At 35.4% G+C, this 26,226-nt stretch overlaps 1 protein-coding gene across 2 annotated transcripts in view; it reads left to right on the top strand.

Annotated features, from left to right (window-relative positions):
• The window catches only part of sorcs3a (sortilin related VPS10 domain containing receptor 3a), a 351,206-nt gene that overhangs the window by 267,457 nt on the left and 57,523 nt on the right, over positions 1–26,226 (top strand). For both annotated transcript variants that reach the window (XM_073842202.1, XM_073842201.1), the window contains exons 8-16: positions 130–219; positions 943–1,122; positions 7,048–7,194; positions 12,654–12,756; positions 14,594–14,670; positions 16,237–16,328; positions 18,857–18,964; positions 21,286–21,403; positions 22,274–22,407. In XM_073842202.1, coding sequence (XP_073698303.1) covers positions 130–219; positions 943–1,122; positions 7,048–7,194; positions 12,654–12,756; positions 14,594–14,670; positions 16,237–16,328; positions 18,857–18,964; positions 21,286–21,403; positions 22,274–22,407 — 1,049 coding nt within the window. The remainder of the gene's footprint in view (positions 1–129; positions 220–942; positions 1,123–7,047; positions 7,195–12,653; positions 12,757–14,593; positions 14,671–16,236; positions 16,329–18,856; positions 18,965–21,285; positions 21,404–22,273; positions 22,408–26,226) is intronic.

Below are 26,226 nucleotides of genomic sequence, written 5' to 3'. Positions count from 1 at the left end.
ATACCGCCCACCTCTAAACTTTTGTTCAAAGTACAAAGACAAATCAATAGTTACTGCAATACATTTCCCCAATATTGATGCCAGTTTTTGATTTCTAAGATATATGTTCTTTTTTTTTTTTCCATGCAGGTGACGACCACTGGCAGAGCGAGCTACTATGTGTCCTATCAAAGAGAAGCTTTTGTACGCATTAAAATCCCAAAGTACTCCTTGCCCAAGGTAAGAGACTACTTTAAAATGTTGAGTGAATTAGCCGGAGTAGATAAATATTATTAGACAACTAGATTCAGAAGTAAGCTAGACAAGAAGAGAAAGTTGTGATGATCACATTAATCAGGTTTTGGAAATTGACTGTTTTCTAGTAGCAGTCATGAAAGCCAGTGTCAAAGACTTGAACTTGATTCTTGCTACAACCAGGAGCCAGTGGAGTGAGATTGAATTCTCTTTGGCAAATAGAAAACCAGACATGCTGCAGCGTTAGGGATCGTCTGCTGAGGCATATTCGTGCTGGTCAGAAGGTCCTCCAATAGAGTTTATTTAAAAATTGTTTTAATATACATTTTTATGATTTAATTATTTATTAGCTTTTTATCAACCCCCTGTAGTTACTAAGTTGCTAACCCCAGTGGTTTTGGCCTTTATATTGACACCGATTGGTATGGATGAATGATCGCTCAAAGTAAAGGTTTTTAGTTACTAATGCCAAGCACGTTTCTGCAGATTTCTCCTCTTGAAGAAGTGAAGTGCAAAATCTTTTCAGCTGGCTTGCTTTGGTCAGTTGGGTATACATTAAAACACATGTTCAACTGAGCCCCGTGCAAACATGTAATCCTGTAGACCATGCCCACCGAGTACTAGCAGGGGTCCTCGCTAATGACTTCTGCTTTCTTTTTTCTCACCCTCAGCTGTCTTTTCCCCTCTTTTCCTTTTTCTGTTTTTTAGGACATGCATATCGTGAGCACAGATCAAGGTCAGGTTTTCACCGCCGTCCAGGAGTGGAACCAGAATGATACCTACAACCTGTACATATCTGACTCGCGTGGGGTGTACTTCACCTTGGCCCTGGAGAACGTCAGGACCAGCCGTGGCCTGGGAGGCAACAGCATGATCGACCTTTACGAGGCATAACTTCATCACTAACTTGTTAACAAGCTAACATTAGCCTTCAAGTCAACGGCTTCATGCTAGATGCTCATTACTCCTTGGGCTGCATTAGAATTCATGTCAGACGCTACTTCTCGCCCTGGCACTCAAGCATAGCCCACATTATCTCTGGGGAAATAGCAAGCGTAAATGAACGATAGCAATGAAGACAGAGAGATAAATTGAGTTGTAGTTAAATGTTGTCGAGGGGGAAGAGGAGAAGGGCTGCTAATTCAATGGGAACTGCTCTTGTTTTGTGTATGACTACTTTTTAAAGGGCTCCTATCACGAGGAATGAAGCTTCCCTTGATCTTTCGAGATAAAAGAGTTCATTGTAGCTTGAAGACATTGTAACTTGTTTCCCTCTGGAAAATCTAGCTCAAGTTTAGCTCTGTTTTGGAGCATGATAACCAGTATCTAGCCTGGTTTTTAGAAATAGGAACATCAGAAAATTACAGCGCTCAAATAAAAAAGATTTTGAATTCTTAATTGCTCAAAAGCTCACTTATTATGGCTATTCAATGATTCTATGAGGTTTTTTTTTTAGTTTTAAAGGTCTAAAGAAGAGTCTTTATTATTGGCACAAACAAACAGTCTTAAGGACTAATTGGAGCCTTCTTTGAGAGAAAAAGTCTTATTGGAGACTCTTCTGTGTGAGAAAAAAAACTCTTGAAAGCTAATAAAAGAACATATGACAAGAGAGACTAAATGAATGGAAGTGCCTTTCTCTTGATCAGTTTCTCCTGTTGTTTCTATTCCTCTATTCTTTAAATACGTCTCAGCGGTAGTCTGCATTATACTTCATCTGGGTCAGTGGCATTGTTCTGCTTTCTTCTTTTAATAAGACTAGGCTATTAGACTAGGACCCCCTCCCCCACTACCCCAATCTCATACCAAATAACCAAGTGAATTGAAGGTTTGTATTCAGGAATATTCTGGGCTATGTATATATTAATATAGTTTTTTTTTTTTTTTTTGATTGAATATGAAGCCCATAAAGGGACATTGTGGTGGAAAAAAATATGGGGTCGGAGGAAAAAAAATATTTTCAGAATCTTTTGCATTCAGTTGCGATATCTGTGTTCCTTTGCAAAACTTTTGCATTCTCTCACAAATATATTTGTGTTCACTTAGCATTTCAGAATGTTACAAGGCAAAACCTGCTTTTAAGTAAGCACTGAATGTATTTCCTTATATTTAAGTCCAAGTTCAAAATAAAGCGTTATGCTTTTTTACTGCTCCATTTTGAATGTACGTAGCTGTATGAACCTCTGCAAGGAGTAAAGTAGACATGCAGTGTTTGTCCGAACTCAACTGGTTTTGTGAGAGAACGCAAATATCTTTGCTAGGGTATGCAAAAGGTTTCCGAGAGAATGCAAAGTTTTGCGGGGAATGAAAAAGTTTTGTGAGCGAACAAAGTTTCTTGGAGGAACGCGAAAGATTTTTGTTTCTCAGGGGAACGCAAACATTTTATGAGTGAGTGCTAAGTTTCTCTGGGAAACTGCAAAAGTTTTGTGAGTGTACGCAATGTTTCTCTAGGAAGCGCAAAAGTTTTGTAAGTGTACACAAAGTTTTTTCTGGGAAACTGAAAAAGTTTTTTGAGTGTTTGCAAAGTTTCTCTAGGAAGTGCAAAAGCTTTGCAAGCTAACGCAAAGTCTCTTGGGTAAACGCAATGTTTGCAAGTGAAAGCAAAGATTCTCTGGTAAACGCAAAAGTTGTGTGAGCAAACGCAAAGCTTCTTGGGAACGCAAATGTTTTGCAAGTGATTGCAAACTTTCTCGGGGAATGCAAAAGTTTTGCGAGTAAATGGAAACGTTTTGCGAAGGTGCAAAGTTTCTCGGGTAAACACAAACGTTTTGTGAGCGAACACAAAGTTTTTTGGGGAAACGCAAAGGTTTTGTGAGTGAACGCAAATTTTCTCTGGGAATGCAAAAGTTTTGCGGGCAAACGCAAAGTTTCTCAGGAACGCAATCGCTTTTTAAGTGAACACAAATGTTCCCAGATAAACACAAAAGTTTTGCAAATGAACGCAAAGTTTCTTGGGGAATGCAAAAGTTTTGTGGGAGAATGCAACGTTTTTCGGGGGAATGCTAAAGTTTTGTGAGTGAATGCAAAGTTTCTCGGGGGAACACAAAAGTTTAGCAATTGAACACAAAACTTCTCAGGGACTGCAAAAGTTTTGCGAGCGAACGCAAAGTTCCTTGGGGGAATGCAAAGGTTTCATGAGCGAACGCAAAGTTTCTCTGGGAAACACATGTTTTACAAGTGATTGAGAAGTTTCTCTGGGGATCGCAAAGGTTTTGCAAATAAGTGCAAGGTTTCTTTGGGGAACGCAAAAGTTTTGCAAACAAACGCAAAGTTTCTTTGGGAAGCGCAAAAAATTTGTGAACAAACGCAAACTTTTTCTGGGGAGTGCAAAAGTTTTGTGAGCGTTTTTAGGGGAACACAAAGTTTTACAAGTGAGCACAAAGTTTCTCTGGGAAGCACAAACATTTTGCAAGAGCACGCAAAAGATTTACAAAATATTTTTCCCACCACCATGTCCCTTTAGGAGCTCCATATATTTATGACTTTCAGAACAGGAAAAAGTATATGTGTGTATGTGTGTGCGTGCATTTTCTCTTTAGACCTTTATAATTTGTCCACACTATAAAACCTAAAGTATCGGAAGTATCAGTATTTCAAGATCGATCCTCCTGTCTTTTGCCAGAACTCTCACACTGCCTGTAGTTTTTCTGTAAAAATAGATTTGCCAATTGAGTTCAAGGAAACCATTCCTCTTTCATGACAGTAAGACATTACTATCACAATATGGTCGCTCTCAGCATATACTTATATTGCTTTAAAATTAGCAGACCGTACCCAAGCACAAAATAAAATTGAGGAATGAAACATTCGCTCTCCTTGTCCAAGCAGCTAAAAATAGTCTCCATTAGTGAGTGCAAGCAAGGATGGTTTCATTAATGCATTGGTTATGATGCATCTCCCCACTTCTGTGCCAAGGCTGGCTCAATGCGCGCTCACCCTGCCAATACTGAATCAGCAGTCCATCCATATCTCTAATAGATTGCAGCAGCCTTCATTAATGCTTATTGAAAACTGTCTTTTTTCGCTGAAGCTCAGGTTGGAGGCTAAGTATAGACGTGGTTTGTGGCTGGACGTTTGTCATATTTATCTGACTATTGATCAGCGAGAAGTGGGATTGTTTTACTTTTTTATCTATTTTTATAACGGTAATGATTGATAATGTATATTTTGGTTCTGGCACTCTGTGCGCAGACTTTTCCGGTGTTGGCATGTGTTGGCTTTATGCAAAGTACACACACTGCTTACGCTGGCAACACTAGAATTTAAAAATGCACTACCGTTTAGAAGTTTGGGGGCAGTTTTTTTTTTTTTTTAAACTGTCTGTTCATTCATCAGTCAATCAATCAATCAGTCAATATGAAAAAAAAGATATGTTTTCACAAACAAGCAGATTCGTCCAAATATATTTGGCATTGTGTTGAACAAAGAAATGTTCATGAACACAGTTACCGTTTGACAATTGTTATGAATTCTTTCATAATTATTAAAATGTTTGTAATTAATTATGTATTATTTTTAAATATTGAATTAATGTAATTTATTTTTTAAATAGTATAATTCTTTAGTGAAATTATTATTTAAATGTATGTTTTGCCAAAAATGCCAAGGAAAAGCCTTTTTAGTCATTATCACATTCATTATTTTAATTAATCACAAAATTTTGATAATTTAATGTACTTATATGATGACATTAAGAGGGAGAAATAATGATGTGTTGAATGTTTGTTTTTTTATAACAATAAATTTATTTTAGTGTTTTAGTTTGTTATTCATGTTAATCATTACTGAAATACCTAAAATTATTTTTTATTATTTTTTTATTTTTCTTAATATATGAGCTATTTTTTTAGTGAGTGAGCAATTACCCTGGACAGTTTGTTATTCGTGTTAATCATTACTAAAATACCTGCAATTATTTTATTTTAGAATTTTTTTTTGTTATTGGTGAGTAAACTAATCTTTTAACTTGGTCAGGTTTCATGTTAATCATAATTTAAATAACTACAATTATTATTATTATTATTATTATAAGTATTATTATTATTATTATTATTTAATATTTCATTTATTGATCCTTACTAAAATCGTTTTATTTATTTTATTTATTTTTTTTCTTAATGAGTGAGCTATTCCATTAACCCAGTCAGTTTATTATTCATGTTAATTATTACTAAAATACCTACAATTAATTATTTTATTTTTATTGGTGAGTGAACTATTCCTTTAAATTGGACAGTTTTCATGTTAATCATAACTAAAATGCCTGCAATTATTTTATTTTATTTTTATATTTTATTTATTAATCATTATTTTAAAAACCTACAATTATTTATTTTATAGGATTTTTTTTAATTGGTGAGTGTATCTAATTATTCCTATAGCTTGATCAGTTTGTTATTTATGTTAATAATTACTGAAATATGCAGTTTTTTATTTTAATGATGATAAAAAATATAAGTTTGCACCACAGTAATGAATTAAAATTTTAAGTGTAATAAAATAAAATAAAAAAACAGTTATTGTAAATGTAATAATTTTACATAATATTACAGTTTTTACTGGCTTTCTGATCAAATAAATTCAGCCATGGTGAGAAAAAAGTCAGCCTTTTCATCAAAATAAGCAGCAAATAACATTTTACGATATGTTAAATAATATTCATATAAAATATATCAAATGTATATAAAATAATATTTATAATATTTCACATTACAAATACATTTATTCATTTATTCATTTATTTTCAGATAAATGCAGCCTTGGTGAACATAAAGAAAATTAATTCCAAAACATAATAAATAGAGAAATAAATAAATAAATAAATGGATAGATAGAGAAATAAATAAAGAAATAAATGTAAAACATCTGCAAACTTTTGAACAGTAGGGTACAATGGACTCAAAAGCTTTATGCACAATTAAAAATATCTGAATGTCATTGCTTTACATTAAATATCAAACTTGGTGGATTACCAACTGGTCTAAAAGTTTATAAGTGGATGCAGAAAGTCAGTTGCCACTTGTTTCCTATTTTCCTCCCAGTTAAAAACTCTAGCATTACTGGTCACCAACATATGATGGCTTCTTAAATAGTTTAAACAGCAAGCCTTTGGTCATTTTGCTCTTGTTTTAAAGAGAAGTATTTCAGGCTAAAGATCTTTGCTTTGTTTGCTCAGTTGCTCTTTTGATTGCTTGCATAGTGCTGAGCGCGTAGTCCTGACGAATGCATCGCAAACACGAACAAGCAGCTGATCCGCTCACTGAGGTATGACCCGATTTGCAGAGCATGCTGAATATGAACCGCTCTACCACGACCAGTACATCCATCTTCTTCCGGGAGAACATTGGAACGGAGAGATGGAAGCTAAAGGATAATAAATAATTACCGCTGTGATTGACACGTCTGGCCAGCGGAGGAGGGGACCTCATTAGCCGTGTCCATCCAATGCGGCTCCGTCACTGTGACACTGTCAAATGCAGTCCCTATTAGTGCCACTTACAGACTCGGACCCTGCCTTAGAGCATGCTTCGCTAGTGGGGTGCGATTTAAAACGGGTCGCTAGCACCACTGTCACGATTCAATATTGCTAAGTTTGGGCTTGTTTTAAGCCGAGCGTGAGCAGCCTGGCACTGGGTTAGATGCTTGTCAGCTAGAGTAATACTTGGAAATTGTCTGGAGCATGTCAGCTAGCACAGAGTGGGCACTAGTGTCTGCGTAATTAAGAGGCTTTATTTGATGACAGTTCGTAGCGCTGGAACTGTGAATGTAGATGTTCATGTTCATATTTGTATCGTATTTCTTCCCCCTTGTTCCCAGGTAGCAGGGATTGAAGGTATGCTCATCGCTAATAGGAAGGTGGAGAACCAGGTGAAGACGTACATTACTTACAACAAGGGCCGAGACTGGAGGCTTTTGCAGGCGCCCGCTACTGACCTGGCAGGAAATCCCATTCATTGTGTGCTGGTAAGAAAGGCGCCATGTTTGTTTGTTTGTTTATGTTAGTGAGTGAGCTATTCCTTTAACTTGGCCAGTTTGTTATTCATGTTAATTATTACTGAAATATGTACAGTTCATTTATTTTATTTTCTAACATAGTTTTTATTATTTATAATAAATATTTATAATTACATAGTTTTTTTATATAATTAATAGTATTATTTATTTTATTTATTATTCTATTTAACATTTTTTTCCTTGGTCAGTTTTTTATTCTTGTTAATCATAACTAAAACACCTACAATTATTTTATTTTATTTTATTTTATTTTATTTTATTTTATTTTATTTTATTTTAGTGAGTGAGCTTTTTCTTTAATTTGGTCAGTTTGTTATTCATGCAATTTATTTTATTTTATATCTTATTTTAAATGCCTACAATTATTTTATTTTATTAATTTAGTTTTTATTAGTGAGTGAACTATATTTTATTTTATTTTATAGTTTTCGTTTTTTTTTTTTTATTAGTGAGTGAGCTATATTTAATTTAATTTAATTTTTATAGTTTTTGGTCAGTTTGTTATTCATGTTAATCATAACTAAAATACCTACAATTATATTATTTTATTTTATTTTTATTGTGTTATTTTTTTATTTATAACTGAGTAAACTTCCCTAAACTTTTATTAATGAATGAATTAAATTAAATTTAATTAAATTAAATTAAATTAAATTAAATTAAATTAAATTAAATTAAATTAAATTAAATTAAATTAAATTAAATTTAATTTAATTTAAGTTAAGTTATTATTTTTTTATGAGTGAACTATTTCTTTAACTTGGACAGTTTGTTATTCATTTTAATCATAACTAAAATACCTACAATTATTTTATTTTATTTTATTTTATTTATAAAGTAAACTATACCTTTAACTGTTTGATAATTATTATTTATTTAGTTTAGTATTTTCATTTTATTTGACAACAATTTTTATAAGCAATTTAACTGTTCTTATTTATGTCAGTCATTATGGAAAAATATAGTAGTTTTATTTTATTTTATGCCAAGTTTTGTTAGTACGTGAACTATTCTTTTAACTTGGCCTGTTTGCTATTCTAGTTAACATACCTAAAATAATAGTTTTATACTGTTTTATGTCTATTTATTTTTAGTTTGTTTTTTGTTGTTTTATAAATAAATAGTTCACTCACTCTACACTTATAAAATAAAATAAAATAAATGTAAGTATTTGTAGTTTTTGTAAGTTAAAGGAATAGTTTACTCACTAATAAACAGTACCCTGGTCATTTTGTTAATCCTATTAATCATTACTAAAAATGCATTTTATTTTATTTTATTTATTGGCCAGTTTGTTATTTATGGGAGTAGAAAAAAAAAAAAAACTAACCAAATGTTCTAGGGAATTTGGGAAATATTTATTTTGTTAGCATGCAGCGAGCTTAACTGTCTTTCAAGGTAATGTTCTTCCTCCAACAGATTTGATTAAAGGCAACAAACCCTCTAATGCATAATCAGAAATGTATTAGATCTACTCAAGTAATACCTTCTTTATTACTTGTAAATAGGAAATAGTTTCAGGATATTTATATGCGTAGGGAATCATTAATATTTAGCAGCCATATCATGTTTAGAGGCAAAAGAAAAACACATCAAGGCCACAGAAAGCTTGAACAGACGGTAATAGTCCTCCGCTTTGACACTCTCATTAGCCTTCTATGATCCTTATGATTACCGACTCCGAATCCTGTTGCCTTTGCCATCCACGTAATAATGTCAAGCCATCTATTGAGGGGATGAAAAGGACAATTTGTGGTGCATAGAGAGCAGATATAATTCTAGTTTTGTTATGTTGGAGGTCTCAGGAGAGTTGCTTCTCTGCTTTAATGTCAAATCCCTGTCTTTTGCCCGGTAATGACTGTAAAAGGCAATTAGCGTTCACGGTAAGGGTAGTGGTCTCGACATGATTATTGTCCGTTTTTTTGAGGAAACCACAGTCGATATGTTATTATTATTCTTTGAGCTCTTGAAGTTGTTATCTTTTCAGTGTTGGATAAATAAGTACATGATACCCACTATTGCACTCAGTAATAAAACACAATAATCACACATGCCTTTTATTACCAAATCCAAACAGACTTCTCCAAATCACATCTTGAGGGTGTCGACATTTATAAGCATTGAAGCTACATCTTATTTCTGTATTTACTAACATGGACCAATCAAACTTCCAACAGAATTTTCTTATTGAGTAAACAATTGCTAGTACTATTAAGTGGCTGTATAGCATGATAAAAACTGAAATGGAGCATCCGTCAATTCAAGGCGCGCCATGCCATCGGCTGCTTCCGATGTAGACAGCTGATCATAATGAGCACGATTTAGTTTTGACGAGCCATGTCACACCACAATGTTATGCTGCTTTCCAATTCAGGAAATCAGCTTCCTACTTTGAAAAGTATAACAGAACGCCTCTTAAACTTGGAAACTTGTACAGAAGTTCATCCCCTCAAGACATTGTGTAGCTTTTCGGCACCCGGGGAGATGTATGCTGTTAATGCAAAACATTATAAGCACAGAAAATAAATCAACGAGTCAGAGTTCCAACATTATGTGATAAAAATGTTGGCAGATGTTAGCAGAGACAGGTGTGATCCTGTATGTTGATAATTGTGCACCTATAGAACATGTCAACATTGCATAGCAATGTTTATTCTTAGATTTTTGGTTGCTAGACAACTTCTTCGATTCTAGTTGAACATCTGCTAAACGAAGATTGCTGTTTTTTGATGTTTTGTACCGTCCAAGCTTAGAAATTACACACACTTTTTCATTAAGAGGCAATATTTGACCCCTGGAATTGATTTCAAGGGCCCCGATTGGTGTGTTTTCTGCCCTGACTAATCAAAGCGCCTCCGAATGGCGCGTTTTAGTGCTAACTAATCTAAGCGCCTCTGATTGGTGCGTTTTCTGCCCTGATTAATCTAAGCGCCTCCAATTGGCACATTTTAGTGCCTACTAATCTAAGCGCCTCCGATTGGTGCGTTTTCTGCCCTGATTAATCTAAGCGCCTCCGATTGGCACATTTTAGTGCTGACTAATCTAAGCGCATCCGATTGGTGCATTTTCTGCCCTGACTAATCTAAGCGCCTCCGATTGGTGCGTTTTAGTGCTGACTAATCTAAGCGCCTCCGATTGGTGCGTTTTCTGCCCTGACTAATCTAAGCGCCTCCGATTGGCACATTTTCTGCCTTGATTAATCTAAGTGCCTCCGATTGGCACTTTCTTTCATTGCTGACTAATCAGCGCCTCCGATTAGTACGTTTTCTGCCCTGACTAATCTAAGCGCCTCCGATTGGTGCGTTTTCTGCCCTGACTAATCTAAGCGCCTCCGATTGGTGCGTTTTCTGCCCTGACTAATCTAAGCGCCTCCGATTAGTACGTTTTCTGCCCTGACTAATCTAAGCGCCTCCGATTGGTGCGTTTTCTGCCCTGACTAATCTACGCGCCTCCGATTGGTGTGTTTTCTGCCCTGACCAATCTAAGCACCTCCGATTGGTGCGTTTTCTGCCCTGACTAATCTAAGCGCCTCCGATTGGCACGTTCTTTTAGCGCTGACTAATCTAAGCTCCTCAGATTGGCGCGTTTTAGTGCTAACTAATCTAAGCGCTTCCGATTGGTGCGTTTTCTGCCCTGACTAATCTAAGCGCCTCCGATTGGTGCGTTTTCTGCCCTGACTAATCTAAGCGCCTCCGATTGGCACGTTCTTTTAGCGCTGACTAATCTAAGCTCCTCAGATTGGCGCGTTTTAGTGCTAACTAATCTAAGCGCTTCCGATTGGTGCGTTTTCTGCCCTGACTAATCTAAGTCCCTCCGATTGGTGCGTTTTCTGCCCTGATTAATCTAAGTGCCTCCGATTGGCACGTTCTTTCAGTGCTGACTAATCTAAGCGCCTCCGATTGGTGTGTTTTCTGCCCTGATTAATCTAAGCGCCTCAGATTGGTGCGTTTTCTGCCCTGACTAATCTAAGCGCCTCCGATTGGCACGTTCTTTCAGTGCTGACTAATTTAAGTGCCTCCGATTGGTGCGTTTTCTGCCCTGACTAATCTAAGCGCCTCCGATTGGCACGTTCTTTTATCGCTGACTAATCTAAGCGCCTCTGTTTGGTGCGTTATCTGCCCTGACTAATCTAAGCACCTCTAATTGGCACGTTCTTTTAGTACTGACTAATCTAAGCGCCTCCGATTGGCACATTTTACTGCTGACTAATCTAAGCCCCTCTGATTAGTGTATTTTCAGCGCTGACTAATCTAAGTGCCTCCGATTGGTGCATTTTCACCAGTAACTAATCTAAGCACCTCCGATTGGTGCATTTTCGGCACTGACTAATCTAAGCGCCTCTGATTGGTGCAGTTCAGTGCTGACTAATCTAAGCGCCTCCGATTGACATGTTTTTTCAGTGCTGACTAGTCTAAGTGGCTCTGATTAGTGTGTTTTCAGCCCTGACTAATCTAAGCGCAACTGATTGGCACGTTTTCGGCACTGACTAATCTAAGCGCCTCTGATTTGCGTGTTTTCACTGCTGACTAATTCAAGCGCCTCTGATTGGTGCGTTTTCGGCCCAGACTAATCTAAGATCCTCGGATTGGTGTATTTTGCTCATTGGCCAATGTATTCCTAAATTCAACAAAAATGTGTTTGATTGGTTGCAAGGTTCAACACTGCACAGAACAGCATGTAAAAACAATCTGATGCATTGTGAGGGAAATCTAAATGTAATTCCGTGAATTGACACTTTTCATTAATTTTCACATTTTAATTTATTCGCGACAGCCATAATACATTGTTTAATTGTGCAGGGGCATTTTTTGCCCATTTGTCATTTTGTATATTTTGGTGCCATTCTTGCCACATTCCTTCTCATTAATTTACGACCCTGGTAACATCTGGCCTTTATGGGCTAAAATAAGACATATTAGGTTGGAATTTGCATCTGAATTTGAATGGAATGCAGAATTATTTCTACAGCATCTATAATTCCCTAAATTCTGTTTGTATTGCCCTGATAAAGCGTAGCATCTCATGCACGGTTGTCATCTCTCGTCCTTTAACTTGATTGGCTGAGTTTGCATTCTTGTTTTATCGTCTTGATTTACCTGAGCTGTGTTATTTTGTTTACACGCAGATCTCCAACCGGGAGATTAACGGTATCCGGTATGCAATAGATCACAGCATTATCCATGTTTCTCCAGGGTCATGACAGTGAATTATGGGAGTTGTTTCTGTATTATGAATTGTGTAATATTAAGCATAAAGTCGCCTGTGTTATGGCCAACACGGCAGAGCTCATGCGCTTATTGTCTTAGACTTTCTCATGCCTGCGGGATCACGTCGGCTTGTTTTGATTGACAGCTACATAATAGCTTTGTTGTGGCTAATGGAGGATGTGTCACTTTCTCTCTGCTCAGCCGTTTTGCTCGCTGCACCTACAACTGCAGATGTCAGAGAACCCGTACCTCTCAGGCTCCATCTCCACCAAGAGCTCAGCGCCGGGAGTCATCGTGGCTACAGGTAAATGGAAAACCTGAGCGGCATGTGTGGGACTGTCATGTTCGGCTGCTGTTGGGTGTGTTGGCGTGTTTGTAAGAAACTTAAACATTGCTTGTTATGTAAGGCTGGTCACTAAGGATGCTTTTACACCAGAGCTTTTGCTACAGACCCTCATGTTGATTTGAAGTCAGTGTTCGGTGTGAAAGTAAATTTTGGCACCAATTGAAAATGTAATTTTGAGTAGACTCAGCTTGCTTATGGACAAATCACTCTAAATCACAAACTTTTAAATGGGTGGTTCACCTGAAAATGAAAATAATTTACTCACTCTCATGTTGTCCCAAACCAATCTGACTTTCTGTCTTCTTTGGAACATAAACTATTTTGTGAAATATGGAAGTCAGTGGTGGACAAAAATACTTTGATCCTCATGTGTTTTGGCATAAACTTTAGAAAACCCTAAAATTTTTTGTTTGTTTAAAGCACTTATATCTCCACATTTTAGTCTACTTTTGGACCAAGCAGGAAACCAAGTGTAAAAGTAATATAAAATAAAATTAAATCTTTGTCAATGCTTATTTTAACTATACTGTTCTGTACTTTATTGAGCGGTCAGGTGTCAAATATTTGTCATAAAATATTTCCCCTCAAGTGCAATCAGTTTTGAAATAGCTCCTCGTTTTAAATACATAAGGTAAGTTCTTTGAAAATGAACAGCTCTCTCATTTCACATCCCCAGCGGGTTTGTTGTTAAGGTTGTCACTTGAAGGAAACAAACTAATTTCTCACAGGCAACTCAAGGACGTACAATCAGTTCCCCTCAGTTCATTGTGACAGTCTAAGAACAGGCCAACAACACACAGCAGAGGCAACTGCGGGTGGGTTTACGCTGGTCGTGATGTTTGTGTGCGTAGGCATAAAACAACACAACTACAGTACAAAAGAGTAGAAGTTAAACTCCAAATATATAGCACTCATATTTATAATTTATAAATGATTTACCTTACAAATCTGATAAAATGACAAACAATGCGGTCCCAGATGAACGTTATAATAAACCCAAACTCACAGCAATATGCAGAGATTGAGTTTTAAACACTCCTCCACACATGTAAATTGTAATAGTTTGTGTGGAGCAGCATTTGCTGTAAACGGTGCATGTGCATTGCATATATTAATTTAATTGTGGCATTTGTAAATTCACAATAGCATTATTCTTATGATTTTTAATGGGATTATTAATTCATTCCGGGCAAATTGCAGACAAGGATTGTTAAAAATCGAGTACTCGAATTGAATCGAGAAATCGTGACAGCCCTACTCAGAAGTACATTTGACCTTAAATGTCTAACAAAATTAGACAATTGTTGAGATATAAAATGAGTATGAATAGCATAGCTCAGATCATTTGGTCTTGGATGAGAAATTTGATGAGAAGTATTTGGGTTCATACTGTGGCACTTGATTTTTAATTTTAGTCTTTTGTGTCTCAGCAATTCTGAGCACAGTGTGAGACATTATCAAAATGTGTTCTTCTCAAACTTTTCATTTAACCTCATTGCTGTTAGGAAACAACCAATTTTTATTCAATATGGTTGTGTGTCAGGATTGTGGGCTCATGAACATGCCAGTCAGAACTGAGTGTGTTTTTGTATGCATGTTGTGAGTATATTGAACTTGTATGAGCATGGATTGAGCAAATATTGAACCATGCTGCCTGACCTCAATTACAAAAGCTGCTTATTCAAGTACAAATACATATTTGTTGATTTATGAATTTTGAATGTGCTTTGCTGGTGCTCTACAATGTTTCATTGTTTAACACAAATATTTTTTTTGGAATTGGTCTGTTTCCCAGGAAATATTGGCTCTGAGCTGTCTTACAATAATGTGGCGATGTTCATTTCGTCAGACGCAGGCAATAACTGGAGACAGGTATGTGCTGCTTCATATTTCCCATTTAGCCACTTGTTAGATATTTCATGTTGTAGAATAAAATGTGAAAATACCTTGAGCTTTTGTTAACCACAAACCTTATTACAGGTATTATACCAAAAACCAATTTAATAAAAACATTGTTTTTGGACAGTAGAACCAGAAGTGCTAAAATGCTAAATGTTAAAGGGGTCCTATTATGCTCTTTTACAAAGTCTTTATTTTGTTTTGGGGGTGCACTAGAATATGCTCTCATGCTTGGTGGTTCGAAAAACGCTTTATTTTTCACATAATTTAAATTATTACAATAGCTTTCTCCCCAGGCTGGCACAAATGGCTCGATTAGTTCCGGGTTTGATGAAGGTCCACCTCCCGAAAAACGAAATGTGTTGTGATTGGTTAGCAATCCCACTGCATTGCAATTGGGAAACAGCTTAGAGGGGGTTTGAGTCCTGCCACGCCCCTTTTCAAAGCAGCAAGTTCCGTGTAGAACTGTGCACATCGGATTGCTAAAGGGGGCTTTTACTGACCCCTCCGGAGCCATATGAGGCACTTTTTATTATGGATCGACTTGTTTTGGACTGATTGAGAGAAACAGTTATCTATGCCGTTCAGTCTATGCCGTTCTAAAGCTTGGGAGTGCCAGGATAATTTCTAATATAACTCTGATTGCATTTGTCTGAAAGTAGGAAGTCACCTAGGATGCATAATAGTGACTAAATAATACGGTACAGTAGTGTTGGTCCTATCGTCAGCCTGCAAGATCGTCGATACATGACATTATCATTATTGTGCTAATTTATTTACCTATTTACATGCCCAAAACCAGGTCCAGCATTAGGCTAGTAAAGCTATCCACACTGTATGATGAATAAATCTCTTACCACACACTGCATACGTCTATGGCGTGGCTCCGACATGGCAACCGATGATCGTCACTCTAGTCAATGCTTGTGTTTACATCAGCCGCGGCTCTGCATGTGTTTTGACCCTCTATACCACACACGTCAACTACTTGGCTCCAGCACAGCTACCGGAGCAGTTTGCAGACACTTTAGTCAATGCTTGCGTTTATACCAGTCGCCCTGCGGCTCGCTGAAGCATCCCAGAAGCGGCTGTCCATGCTACATTGCTAAAGTTAGGCGAATCCCCCACCTCGTCCCTCCCCACCTGCCAACGATTCAAATTTCTGTAGGCAGGATTTATTTGAATGATATTCTAATGGAACAGGTTGTGACACCATAGCATCTGGAAAACAAACGCTGTAGTCTAAAGGAGCTGTTTTTTGTAGTTCTTAAAAAGGTATTTTTTAGTTTAAAAACTACATATCTCCCTTTGGAGTGGACTTTGAGATGTGTAACTTTGTAGATGTTTTTTATGCCCAAACATGCACACCACACACTGGCTAAAATTCAAAAAGTGAAAAAGCATAATAGGACCCCTTTAAATCAAAGCTAGAAAAACTACAGTATGGCTGTAAGAAGAGTACACAAAGTTGTATACAAAAGTGAGCCTATTTGTGCAATGATAAGAAAATAACCCCATGTTGTTCTTCTCATGATGCAGATTTTTGAGGAAGAGCACAACGTGTGGTTTTTGGACAAAGGTGGAGCTTTGGTTGCCGTGAAGCAGCCCACTGTGCCCACTAGACATCTTTGGTAGGTGAAAATAAACTTGCTGTTGCCAGGTTTATTCATGCTGGTTTGGTGAAATTCCTGCTTCAGTTACTTCACTCGGCACTCCATCTGTCTGACAGGGTTGGTTCTGTGTTATTAAGATCGTTGAGGGGAAAAAAAATCAATCGTTGGTTTGGTGTAGATCGAACATGCTCCCCACAAGAACAAAAATGAAACGGCAGGACACGAAGGCTGCCAAATAACAGATTGGAATCAGTTTTTACATGGCGCACCATGGGAAGTGTTCCATATTAAAGCTTCCCACTTATCCCCCCGAGTTCACACATTGGTTCCCTCTTCAAATTGGCCATTCCTGGTTTTGCTTCAGTGATGTTTAATCCTCCAGAGTCTTAAATCTTTTCTCTCTTATCACTCGAAGCGTTTGGCTTTAGTTTTAGGCCCACTGAAGTGTGGCACCTTCATTTTTTAGTTCTCTTAAACAACTCAAGCGAGACAGTAAGTGGAGTCACAACTGTGGAGGGCAGTCGTGTCATTGCCTGCGAGTATGACTTCAAATAACAACCTTGACTGTATGTTTTCTTAATGGATACATGTCAACACTGCCTCCGACTGTTGCTTTTAGCAGACCGGCGACAACTTGGAAGCAGTGCCGTTGTGCATCGTTGCAACCTTGTCACACATGCTACCCTACTGTTTGCACCTGTGAAATGATGTTGATAAGCTGTCTGAAAGTGTCATGATCAGACTTTCAGGACGAAAGTTCTCCAGCTTTGATTTGCTTCTGTTCCCTCCCACATTTGTAGATGTTAACATCTTGAAACCTTGTTATTTTCTGTCTGTTTTCATGTTGTGTCTGGTTTTCTTTGACCTCTGCTTTCTTACTTTCTTTGGACTCTTACTGGGTTCTATCTTTATGTTTTGGTTACATCTTATTCAATCTAAAACAGTTTAGCCATAAATAACAAATTCTGTCAGTCTATCAGATTACAAAAATTAAGTACTCTGAGTAATTTGATTATATTACATTTAAAAATACTCATAGTCAGTTTTTTATTATTGATTACATGATACAATAAATGAAGCATTATTACATAATTACACAGAAAATTGCTGCACAACATTTAACTGCTGGTTTTAAAAAAGTCATTTTGATTTTAAGGGGGAGACACTGCAGGCAAAAACACTGTTTTTTCAAGCACCAGTCAAGTTTGAGATTTTGGGCGTTTTGGTGTTTCATAAAGTGTTTTTTCAGACTAGTGGAAGGAAAACACCCAAAAGACACTGTTAAGTGTTTCTTTTATAGCACTTTATCTATATGTGTCAATAGATTTCAATTACAATCCATATTTTTAAAGGCTCCTACACTGAGCCATAAATCTCCACTTCAGTAATACTTACGCACATCACACTTTACATTTTTATTCCTGTCTATATTCTGAGGGGTTTTACAGAGGGATTTGTTCATATATAATTTGCTTTATTTGATATATTTTATTCATATATTTTATTTTGTTCTAAGTTTTTTCAGAATTATGGAGTGACAAAATGAAATACACAAAATCACCTCTGTAAAAACATTTGACTCTAATATGTAAAAAAAAAAAAAAAAAAAATTGAAACTGACTTCCTCCAGTGTTTAGATTTTTGTACTAGAAATGTATGCAAGTTAGCGCATATTTCATTAAACAATGCTTAATTTGCATATTATAGAAAACTTGTAATACAGAAAATGTTTGCAATTATCAATATAATCAATTAACTGGGTAAGTAAGGCGGTAATCATTAGTTGTTGTTTTTTACCCTATTCACCTGCAGTGTTTTTTCAATGTTTCAGCTACTGATGAACACGTACATGTTTTTTTTTTTTAAAAGTAACAAGTTAACAGTTAAGTAACACTTTTGCATGTTCACGGTTTTCTGATGTTGGATAATGGTCACATGACATGCAGGTGAACAAATATTTAATTTTTGTAATATATTTTTTTAGCTGGTGTGTTATTTTTATTCTTGCTATTTTAAATTGTTTTATTTGTTTATTAAGATGTTTCATTTTTATGGTTTAATTAAGTAATAGATTTTTATTCAACTCAAACCCCATGCAGTTCCTTTACAAACCCCCAGTTTGAAAAACCTTGACACAATGTAATATTTAAAGCACTTAATGTTGTTAATAACAATGAATGAAACATATTTTCTTTCTCTTTGTATTTTTATATCGTTACGATGCAAGACTCTTGAGTTAGGTCACAAGCAATCCAAAAGTAATCCAAAAGTAGTCTGATTATATTACCTAAAATGTGTAATGTAATAGATTACGTTACTAACTACAGTACAATTTGTGTTTTACATTCTAAATCATGAACATCTTAAAGACATCTAATAGACGACTTTTTGACATCTGATAAGAAACATCCTATAGACGTATTGCAGATGTAAATGCAGACATCAAATAGACGACTCTGAGATGTACCTGTGCTATCTGGGAACAGACTGCAACTTGCAAATAATCTACCCATTTGTACATTTGAACATCTCGATGTCTTCTGCAGGATCAGCTTTGATGAAGGTCGTCAGTGGACGCGTCACAGTTTCTCCGCCATGCCGCTGTTCGTGGACGGTGTTCTGGTGGAGGCAGGTGCAGAAAATCAGATCATGACGTAAGTCTATAGAGGTTTGTTTTTGACCAACATCTTTCTCTCGCACACGCACGCAGCCTGTGCGTCCTCATTATGTCCTATTTTCTACAGGAGAATAGATTCCTCAGAGCTCTGAAAAACAGCTCGTTCAAGAGATACACTCATGAGAAAGGTTAATTAATCAGACTCTTAAGCTAATGTTGTTAGTCTCAGTGAACCAACAACACTTCTCATTATGTCTCGGTGACGATATATAGTTTAACAGGGTCGTATCATACTTTTTAATTATTACTTTACACGCTCGTTTTAAAAAAAAAATCCCTGTAGAAATAGATAAGACAGGACTGAAATTAACAGGTTTATTGTTAACAGTGGGATTTTACATAAGGATCTGCAGAACTGTAGGTGCTACACACAGACAAGCAGCTCAAGTTTCTGCAAATTCTCACACATTTACAGTTGAGGTCAAAAGTTTACACCCCTTCCTTTTTAGAATCTGCAAAATGTTAATTATTTTATCAAAATATGAAATGCATGTTGTTGTTTATTTAGTACTGACCTGAATAAGATATTTCACACAAAAGATGTTTACATGTAGTCCACAATAGAAAATAATAATTTATATGACCCAGTTTATATCCCCTTGATTCCTACTACTGTGTTGTTACCAAATGTGTTGTTCATAAGTTCTTTATTTGTCCTGAGCAGTTAAACTGCCTGCTGTTCTTCACTAAAACAGATTGCATTATTTTATGTATAATCATTTTTACTGTGTTAATTAATTTTAAATCAATTCTTAAATCATCTTAAATGTTCTTAAATTTTCTGTTTTTATTGTTGTGATTATTATTTTTAATTTTTATGATTTTTTTATGCTATTATGATCTTAATTCCTTTCATGTACAGCACTTTGAATTGCCATTGTGTATGAAATGTGCTATATAAATAAACTTGCCTTGCCTTGCCTAAAATCCTACAGGTCCCACAAATTCTTTGGTTTTCCAGCATTTTTGTGTATTTGAACCCTTTCCAACAATGACTATGATTTTGAGATCCATCTTTTCACACTGAGGACAACTGAGGGATTCATATGCAACTATTACAGAAGGTTCGAACGCTCACTGATGCTTCAGAAGGAGAAACAATGCATTAGGAGCTGGGGGTGAAAACTTTTGAACAGTGTGCGCATTTTTCTTATTTTGCCTAAATATCATATTTTTTTCCATTTAGTACAGCCCTTCAGAGGCTACAGAAGATAGGTACATGTTTTTTTCTTATAAACAGTAACATGCATTTTGTATGATCCCTCTTATTTTGATAAAATAATTAACATTTTGCAGATTCTGAAAGAGGGGTGTAAACTTTTGACCTCAACTGTATTCATTCATTTGTTTGTTTGTTTGTCTGCTGTTCATGAATTTATCTGGCTGTTTTATTATTACTTCACTTTATTCACTCATTCAGTATTGCCTGCATAGTATACTATATAGAGAAGGAGTTTTAAAAAAATGTATTAATTTTTGCTCTTTATTCAAATTCAAACTCTTAATCTTAATCTGGGAAATAGTATTGGTGACAGTAAAATGAACTTCACTTTGTAAATATGAGTAATATATGAGAGTCAGATTAGTGGTTTTACTGTTTGTTTGTTTTTGTTTTTTTTGCCATTTTTACGATTAAAACAAGAAAATGAAATAACCGCCAATAAGAATCACATATGAAGTATTTGATTATTTATTTGAAATGTTTTGTGTGTGTGTGTGTTTAGGTATACCCTATGTTATGAAGACAAAATATCCTCACAAAGATGGCAGTTTCCAAAATCCTTGTCTTTGTGGGGAATTTTTTTTATCCCCATGAGAAAAACAGCATATAAATCATATAGAATGTTTTTTGAAAATCTAAAATAGCTTTGGTTACAGTAAGACAATAGAAAATACAGTTTGTACAGTATACAAATCATTACTTCTATGGAATATCCCCCATAAACTCAATGTGTGTGTGTGTGTGTGTGTGTGTGTGCGTGTTATCTAAGTTAGTCAAGAAAGTATATTATATCACAGTTCATTTAAAATAGAGCACATAGGGCAATAAATTGTGCACTCTGAATTCAGATAATGCTATTAACCCCATATTGTGCAATTTATAAGATACAGAGAGCAATTTCAGACAGCTAATGAAGTAACCCAGGATTGCTCAATCTGGCCTCTGGAGATGTACCTTTTTGCAAAGTTTAATTCCAATGCAATGACGCCTGAACTAGCTAATGAAGGTCTTCTGGTTCACTTGAAAATGAGTGAGCAGTATGAAAATTAAACTTTTTTTTTTTTGTCATTTGGCAGGTTTTTCGGACACTTCAGTCATCGGTCTGAATGGCAGCTTATCAAAATTGACTACAAGTCCATATTCACCAGAAGGTGCACAGAGGGAGACTACCAAACCTGGCACCTGCATAACCAGGTATAATGAAAAACAAGCAAGAACACAAATTCTAAATTTGTATACAGTGGTGGCCAAAATTATTAGAACACTAGTGTTTTCACCAGCTAAAAATGGTTTTAAGTCAGTTATTTCTATCTTTTGCTCTAGTGTAGGAAATACCAGTTTACATTTCCAAACATTCATTCTGCCATTAGTTCTTACAATCTAGTGAGATTTGCACAAGGAATCTGACAACAGCCAGTGCTCCACACGAAGATCTGATCTCAACATCATCCAGTCTGTCTGGAATGACATGAAGAAACTGAACAAACTGAGACAGACTAAATCCAGAAGAACTGTGGAAACATCTCCAAAATGCTTCAAGAGATCCTACCTGCAAAGCTACCTGAAAAAAAAAATGCTGCTTTAAATGCAAAGGATGGCCACACCAAAAGTTGATTTAATTTAGTTAATAGAAGTTAATTGGTAAAGAAAAATGTATTATTGTTGCCATTATTTTTGACAGCATCCTCATTTTACAGCATTTTTACACAAGTGCCTAAAACTTTAACAGTATTCTAGCTTTCTGGATTTATGTTTGTCTCAATTTGTTCTGTTTTTTTTTTTCATGTCATTCCAGACAGACTGGATGATGATGAGATCAGATCTTGTCGTGTGAAGCGATGGCTGTTGTTAGACTCCTTGTGCAAGCAAAAATCTCACTAAATTATTACAATTAATGGCAAATTAATGTTTGGAAATGCATGATATTTCCTACTGACACACTACAACAAAAGAAAGAAACAACTGACTTAAAACCATTTTTAGCTGGTGAAAATACTAGTGTTCTAATATTTTTGGCCACCACTATCTATTACATGCAACTGACTTTTGATTTGATGTTTCTAGGGTGAGCCATGCATAATGGGTCAAAAGCAGATCTACATGAAGCGTCGGCCTGGAAACTACTGCATGGTGGGATGGGACAACTCCAGGATCCTGTCTGCAGAACCCTGCATCTGCAGAGCACACGACTTTGAATGGTAAGTGAACAGCATGCTTAACCGAACGAACCCAGCTTAAGATCCACCCACAGATTCAACAGTTACATTAGTGGCTTCCTGCAGGTATATCTTGTCTTAAATGGTTTAATTTACTTTAGTCTGACTCTGTTATTAATTTGATCTGACTCCAATTAACGAAGGTCTCAAATGTAGACTGATTCTAATTTTATGCTGATCTTCATTTTAGATGTGATCTTAATTTAGATATTTGATTAGTATTATGTGTATGCTTATACTTGTTCATTTGCTTTGTTGGTCATGGTCTCACAAACTGGCTAGTCTGAACGTAGTCAGAGATTGCAACTAATACGATTAAGTTTGGCCGCCACATGTTTGCTCTAGGGCTGTCAGTTTAATGCATTAACTTAATCATTTGTTATGAAAAAGTAACGTGATTAAATTATTTTAACGCAGTTAATGTACTAGCTCTGCCCCCAGACCTGTACATCATCTTACAGTTTATATAGTTGACTGTTGACAAATATTATGCAAGATCTTGAATTTGAGTTTGAGTTTTCGTCTCATATTTATATCATACGATATCGCAGGAACAGGAAGACCAGTATTACACGAGAGATGATTTTGTCCTGGATATCACGAGGTTAAATTTTTATGCAGCAGTTCAGTAGATAAGAAGTTGATATTGTTTTAAACACAATGTTGTGTTTTTGCTTAATTTTGCAGCTTTAAAGCCATAGCTTAATTGTTGCACTTCTCCAAGCAACACAGCGGCATTTAGTGTCAGAATGAATCTGCATTTTGAACAAATCGTGTGAACCAATGAATCAAAAGACCTATTCATAAAAAGCCATTTACTTAATTCCTGAATAAATCAGCAGTTTGAATCGAATGAAGATATTTACCACCACCTGCTGGCAGATTTAATTTCTTATTTAGAGCCTCAAATTTCATTCAAATAAATAAATAAATAACAATTAAAGGGATAGGCTCCAAAAAGTAAAATTCTGTCAACTTTTTAAACCTTTCTTTTGTTGAACATAAAGGAGGGTATTTTGAAGATTGGAAACAAAGCTGTTTTGTTGACCAATGACTATCATTGTATGAAAAAATACTGAGATGTTTCTCAAATTCTTTATTTTCTAACATAGTTTATGTTAGGCCGTTGCAGCTTAAATTTTTACATGTAAAAATGTGTTTGTTTTTTTTTGTTGAATCAAATACATTTTTCTTTCTAAGGCTAGAATTTGTAATGTCTACTTGATACTTTCTCATTTAACACAAAAATAGCTTTAAATGATCTTTTGTAGGTATTTTCATTTCAATTTTGTATGGATTAATTAATCAACACATCATGTATTTAATTAGATTAAAAAAAATTCAATCAACTGACAGCTCTAGTTTGCTCATAATAAAATAATATAACCACGCACAAGAAATGAATACCTTTATTTAGCTAGGATGTATTACATTTACCAAAAGTGACAGTAAAGACATTAATAATGTTACAAATACACTTTTTTTGTGGTTTCCACAAAAAGATTAGACAAACTGTTTTCAACATTGATAATAATAGGAAATGTTTCTTGTGTATCAAATCAGCATATTCGAATGATTTCTGACGGATTTTGTGACACTGAAGACTGAAGTAATGATGCTAAAAATTCAGCTTTGCAATCACAGAAATAAATTAAAATGTAAAATTCAACAAAACAAAAAACAGTTATGTTAAATTGAAATAATATTTCATAATATATTCATTTTTACTGTATTTTTGAATAAATAAATGCAGCTTTGGTGAGCATAAAAGACTTCTCAGCCTCAAACTTTTGACAAAGTTTATTTTATCAGTGTAAACCAGTTCACAAATGCTCGGTACACAACATCAGATATTCATTTGTAGAGTCAATATATCAAACCGTTCAAACAGAGCAAGACCTAAAACTCCTGCAAACATAAAATGTGGTTTAGATTTGCTTGCGCTGTGCAGTTTTGTTGTTTTATGTCCTGCTCTGCTCTTTAGGTGGGATCACAGGTATTTATAAAACCGCATGGCCTTCGTGTTCCGTTCACTGGCGATCAGGGAGCTGTTTTCAAAGATCTCAGAATAGACATATTGCTTCTACACCAGTGGACTGGTTAACCCTCCTCTGTAGGGTCAGTGTAGGTGGGAAAGGTGCCTTATTGAGGATCAAGATGCATGATTCAGACTGTCTCTGGACTTTAAAGCTTTTCAAAGGCTGCAGGGCTGAGAGAAGAAGAGAAGATCGAGGTTCTTTATCATCATAGTCTGTTGTGTGTCTGTCTGGAGGTTCTTTTACAGTATATATAAATACCTCGGGATCTACATCATTTATCACATTCACAGACCTAGTGTTTTATCTTCTTCCAACAACCCACAGTGTATCCGTACTTTGTCTTTAATATGTTCCTCTGTTCTGTTTGGTCTTGTTTTGCAACGAACAATAGGCCTACAGTTAAAAATATCAGTGAAGGGGTCTTAACACGCTTTTAGATGCTTGCTAATTTGTCTTCTCTCTATGCAAGTAGTCCTCAGGATTCCTCTTGAGTTCTTGAGTGTTTTAATTTGCCCAGTACTTTGATTCCAATGTTGAAGTTTTTTATTAAACTATTCTTTGTGCAAAATATCAAAGGAAAGGACCCCTAAGAAGATGAATCCTCCTCCGAAAAAATATAAAAGGCAGCAGATTTTTTTTTCAGGATAAAGAAACATTTTTACTTTGTGAGAAACGTAGTATGTGTGATATTTGATAGCTTAAGTTTCTCTTAAGAAACTTACATTTTCTTTCTTTCTCAAAAGTATGTGAATACTTTTGGAGTGTCACATTAACCAATGTTTTTTGCTAAAATTTCACCATCTTCTCTCGGGTGTCTGTCACATTCACTGATTAAGAATGTCAGAGGGAGGATATGTTCATTTAAAAAAACTGTCTCTGACATTTCTCTGATTTGCTGTGACATGAAGCACACCTACGTAAGAACAGAAGCACTGCATTGAGTAACTTTACACTGTAAATGTGTGATTGTTTTGCAAGCCCTGAAAGGGCAAGTGCATAAATGTGAGCGATCCTTCAATGCTTTTCTAATCTAAACTAAAGTATTCTAATCTTGACAGTTTTCCATTTTTATAAGAAAACATTTATCATATGTTCTGGAATAAAGAATTGATCTTAACTTGAATTGATCTTCAAGTGGATTTGTGGTATAATGTGTGATGGACGTGTGGATTTTTGGTGATAGTAGTGGCATTTTTTTATTTTTTGGAGAACGCTGGTTGTCTTGGACTTGATCAAATGAAAATATAACAAAGTCAGTTTACTTTATTTATATAAATAAAGTAGTTAATAGTTTCTTAATATACACTGCTGATCAAAAGTTTTGGATGTTTTTAATGTTTTTCAAAGAATTGCCTTATGCTCATCAAGGCTGTATTTACTTGATCAAAAATACAGAAAAAAAATGTTATATTGTGAAATATTTTTGCAGTTTAAAATCATGTTTGTTCTATTTTAATATATTTTAAAATGTAATTTATTCCTGTGATGCAAAGCTGAATTTTCATCAGCCATTACTCCAGTGTTGAGTGTCACATGATCATTCAGAAATCATTCTAATATGCTCATTTATTACTTTTATGTTGGAAACAGTTGTGCTGCTTAATATATATATATATATATATATATATATATATATATATATATATATATATATATATTGGAACATCTTATTCTTTTTTCAGGATTCTTTGATGAATAGAAAGTGAAAAAGAACAGCATTCATTCAAAATAGAAATCTTGTCTAACAATGTAAGTATTTGCT

This window comes from Garra rufa, chromosome 6 (assembly GCF_049309525.1).
Source record: "Garra rufa chromosome 6, GarRuf1.0, whole genome shotgun sequence".
NCBI lineage: Eukaryota > Metazoa > Chordata > Actinopteri > Cypriniformes > Cyprinidae > Garra > Garra rufa.
Note: the sequence above shows the minus strand (reverse complement) of the source record. Positions and strands in the feature narration are given on the sequence as shown.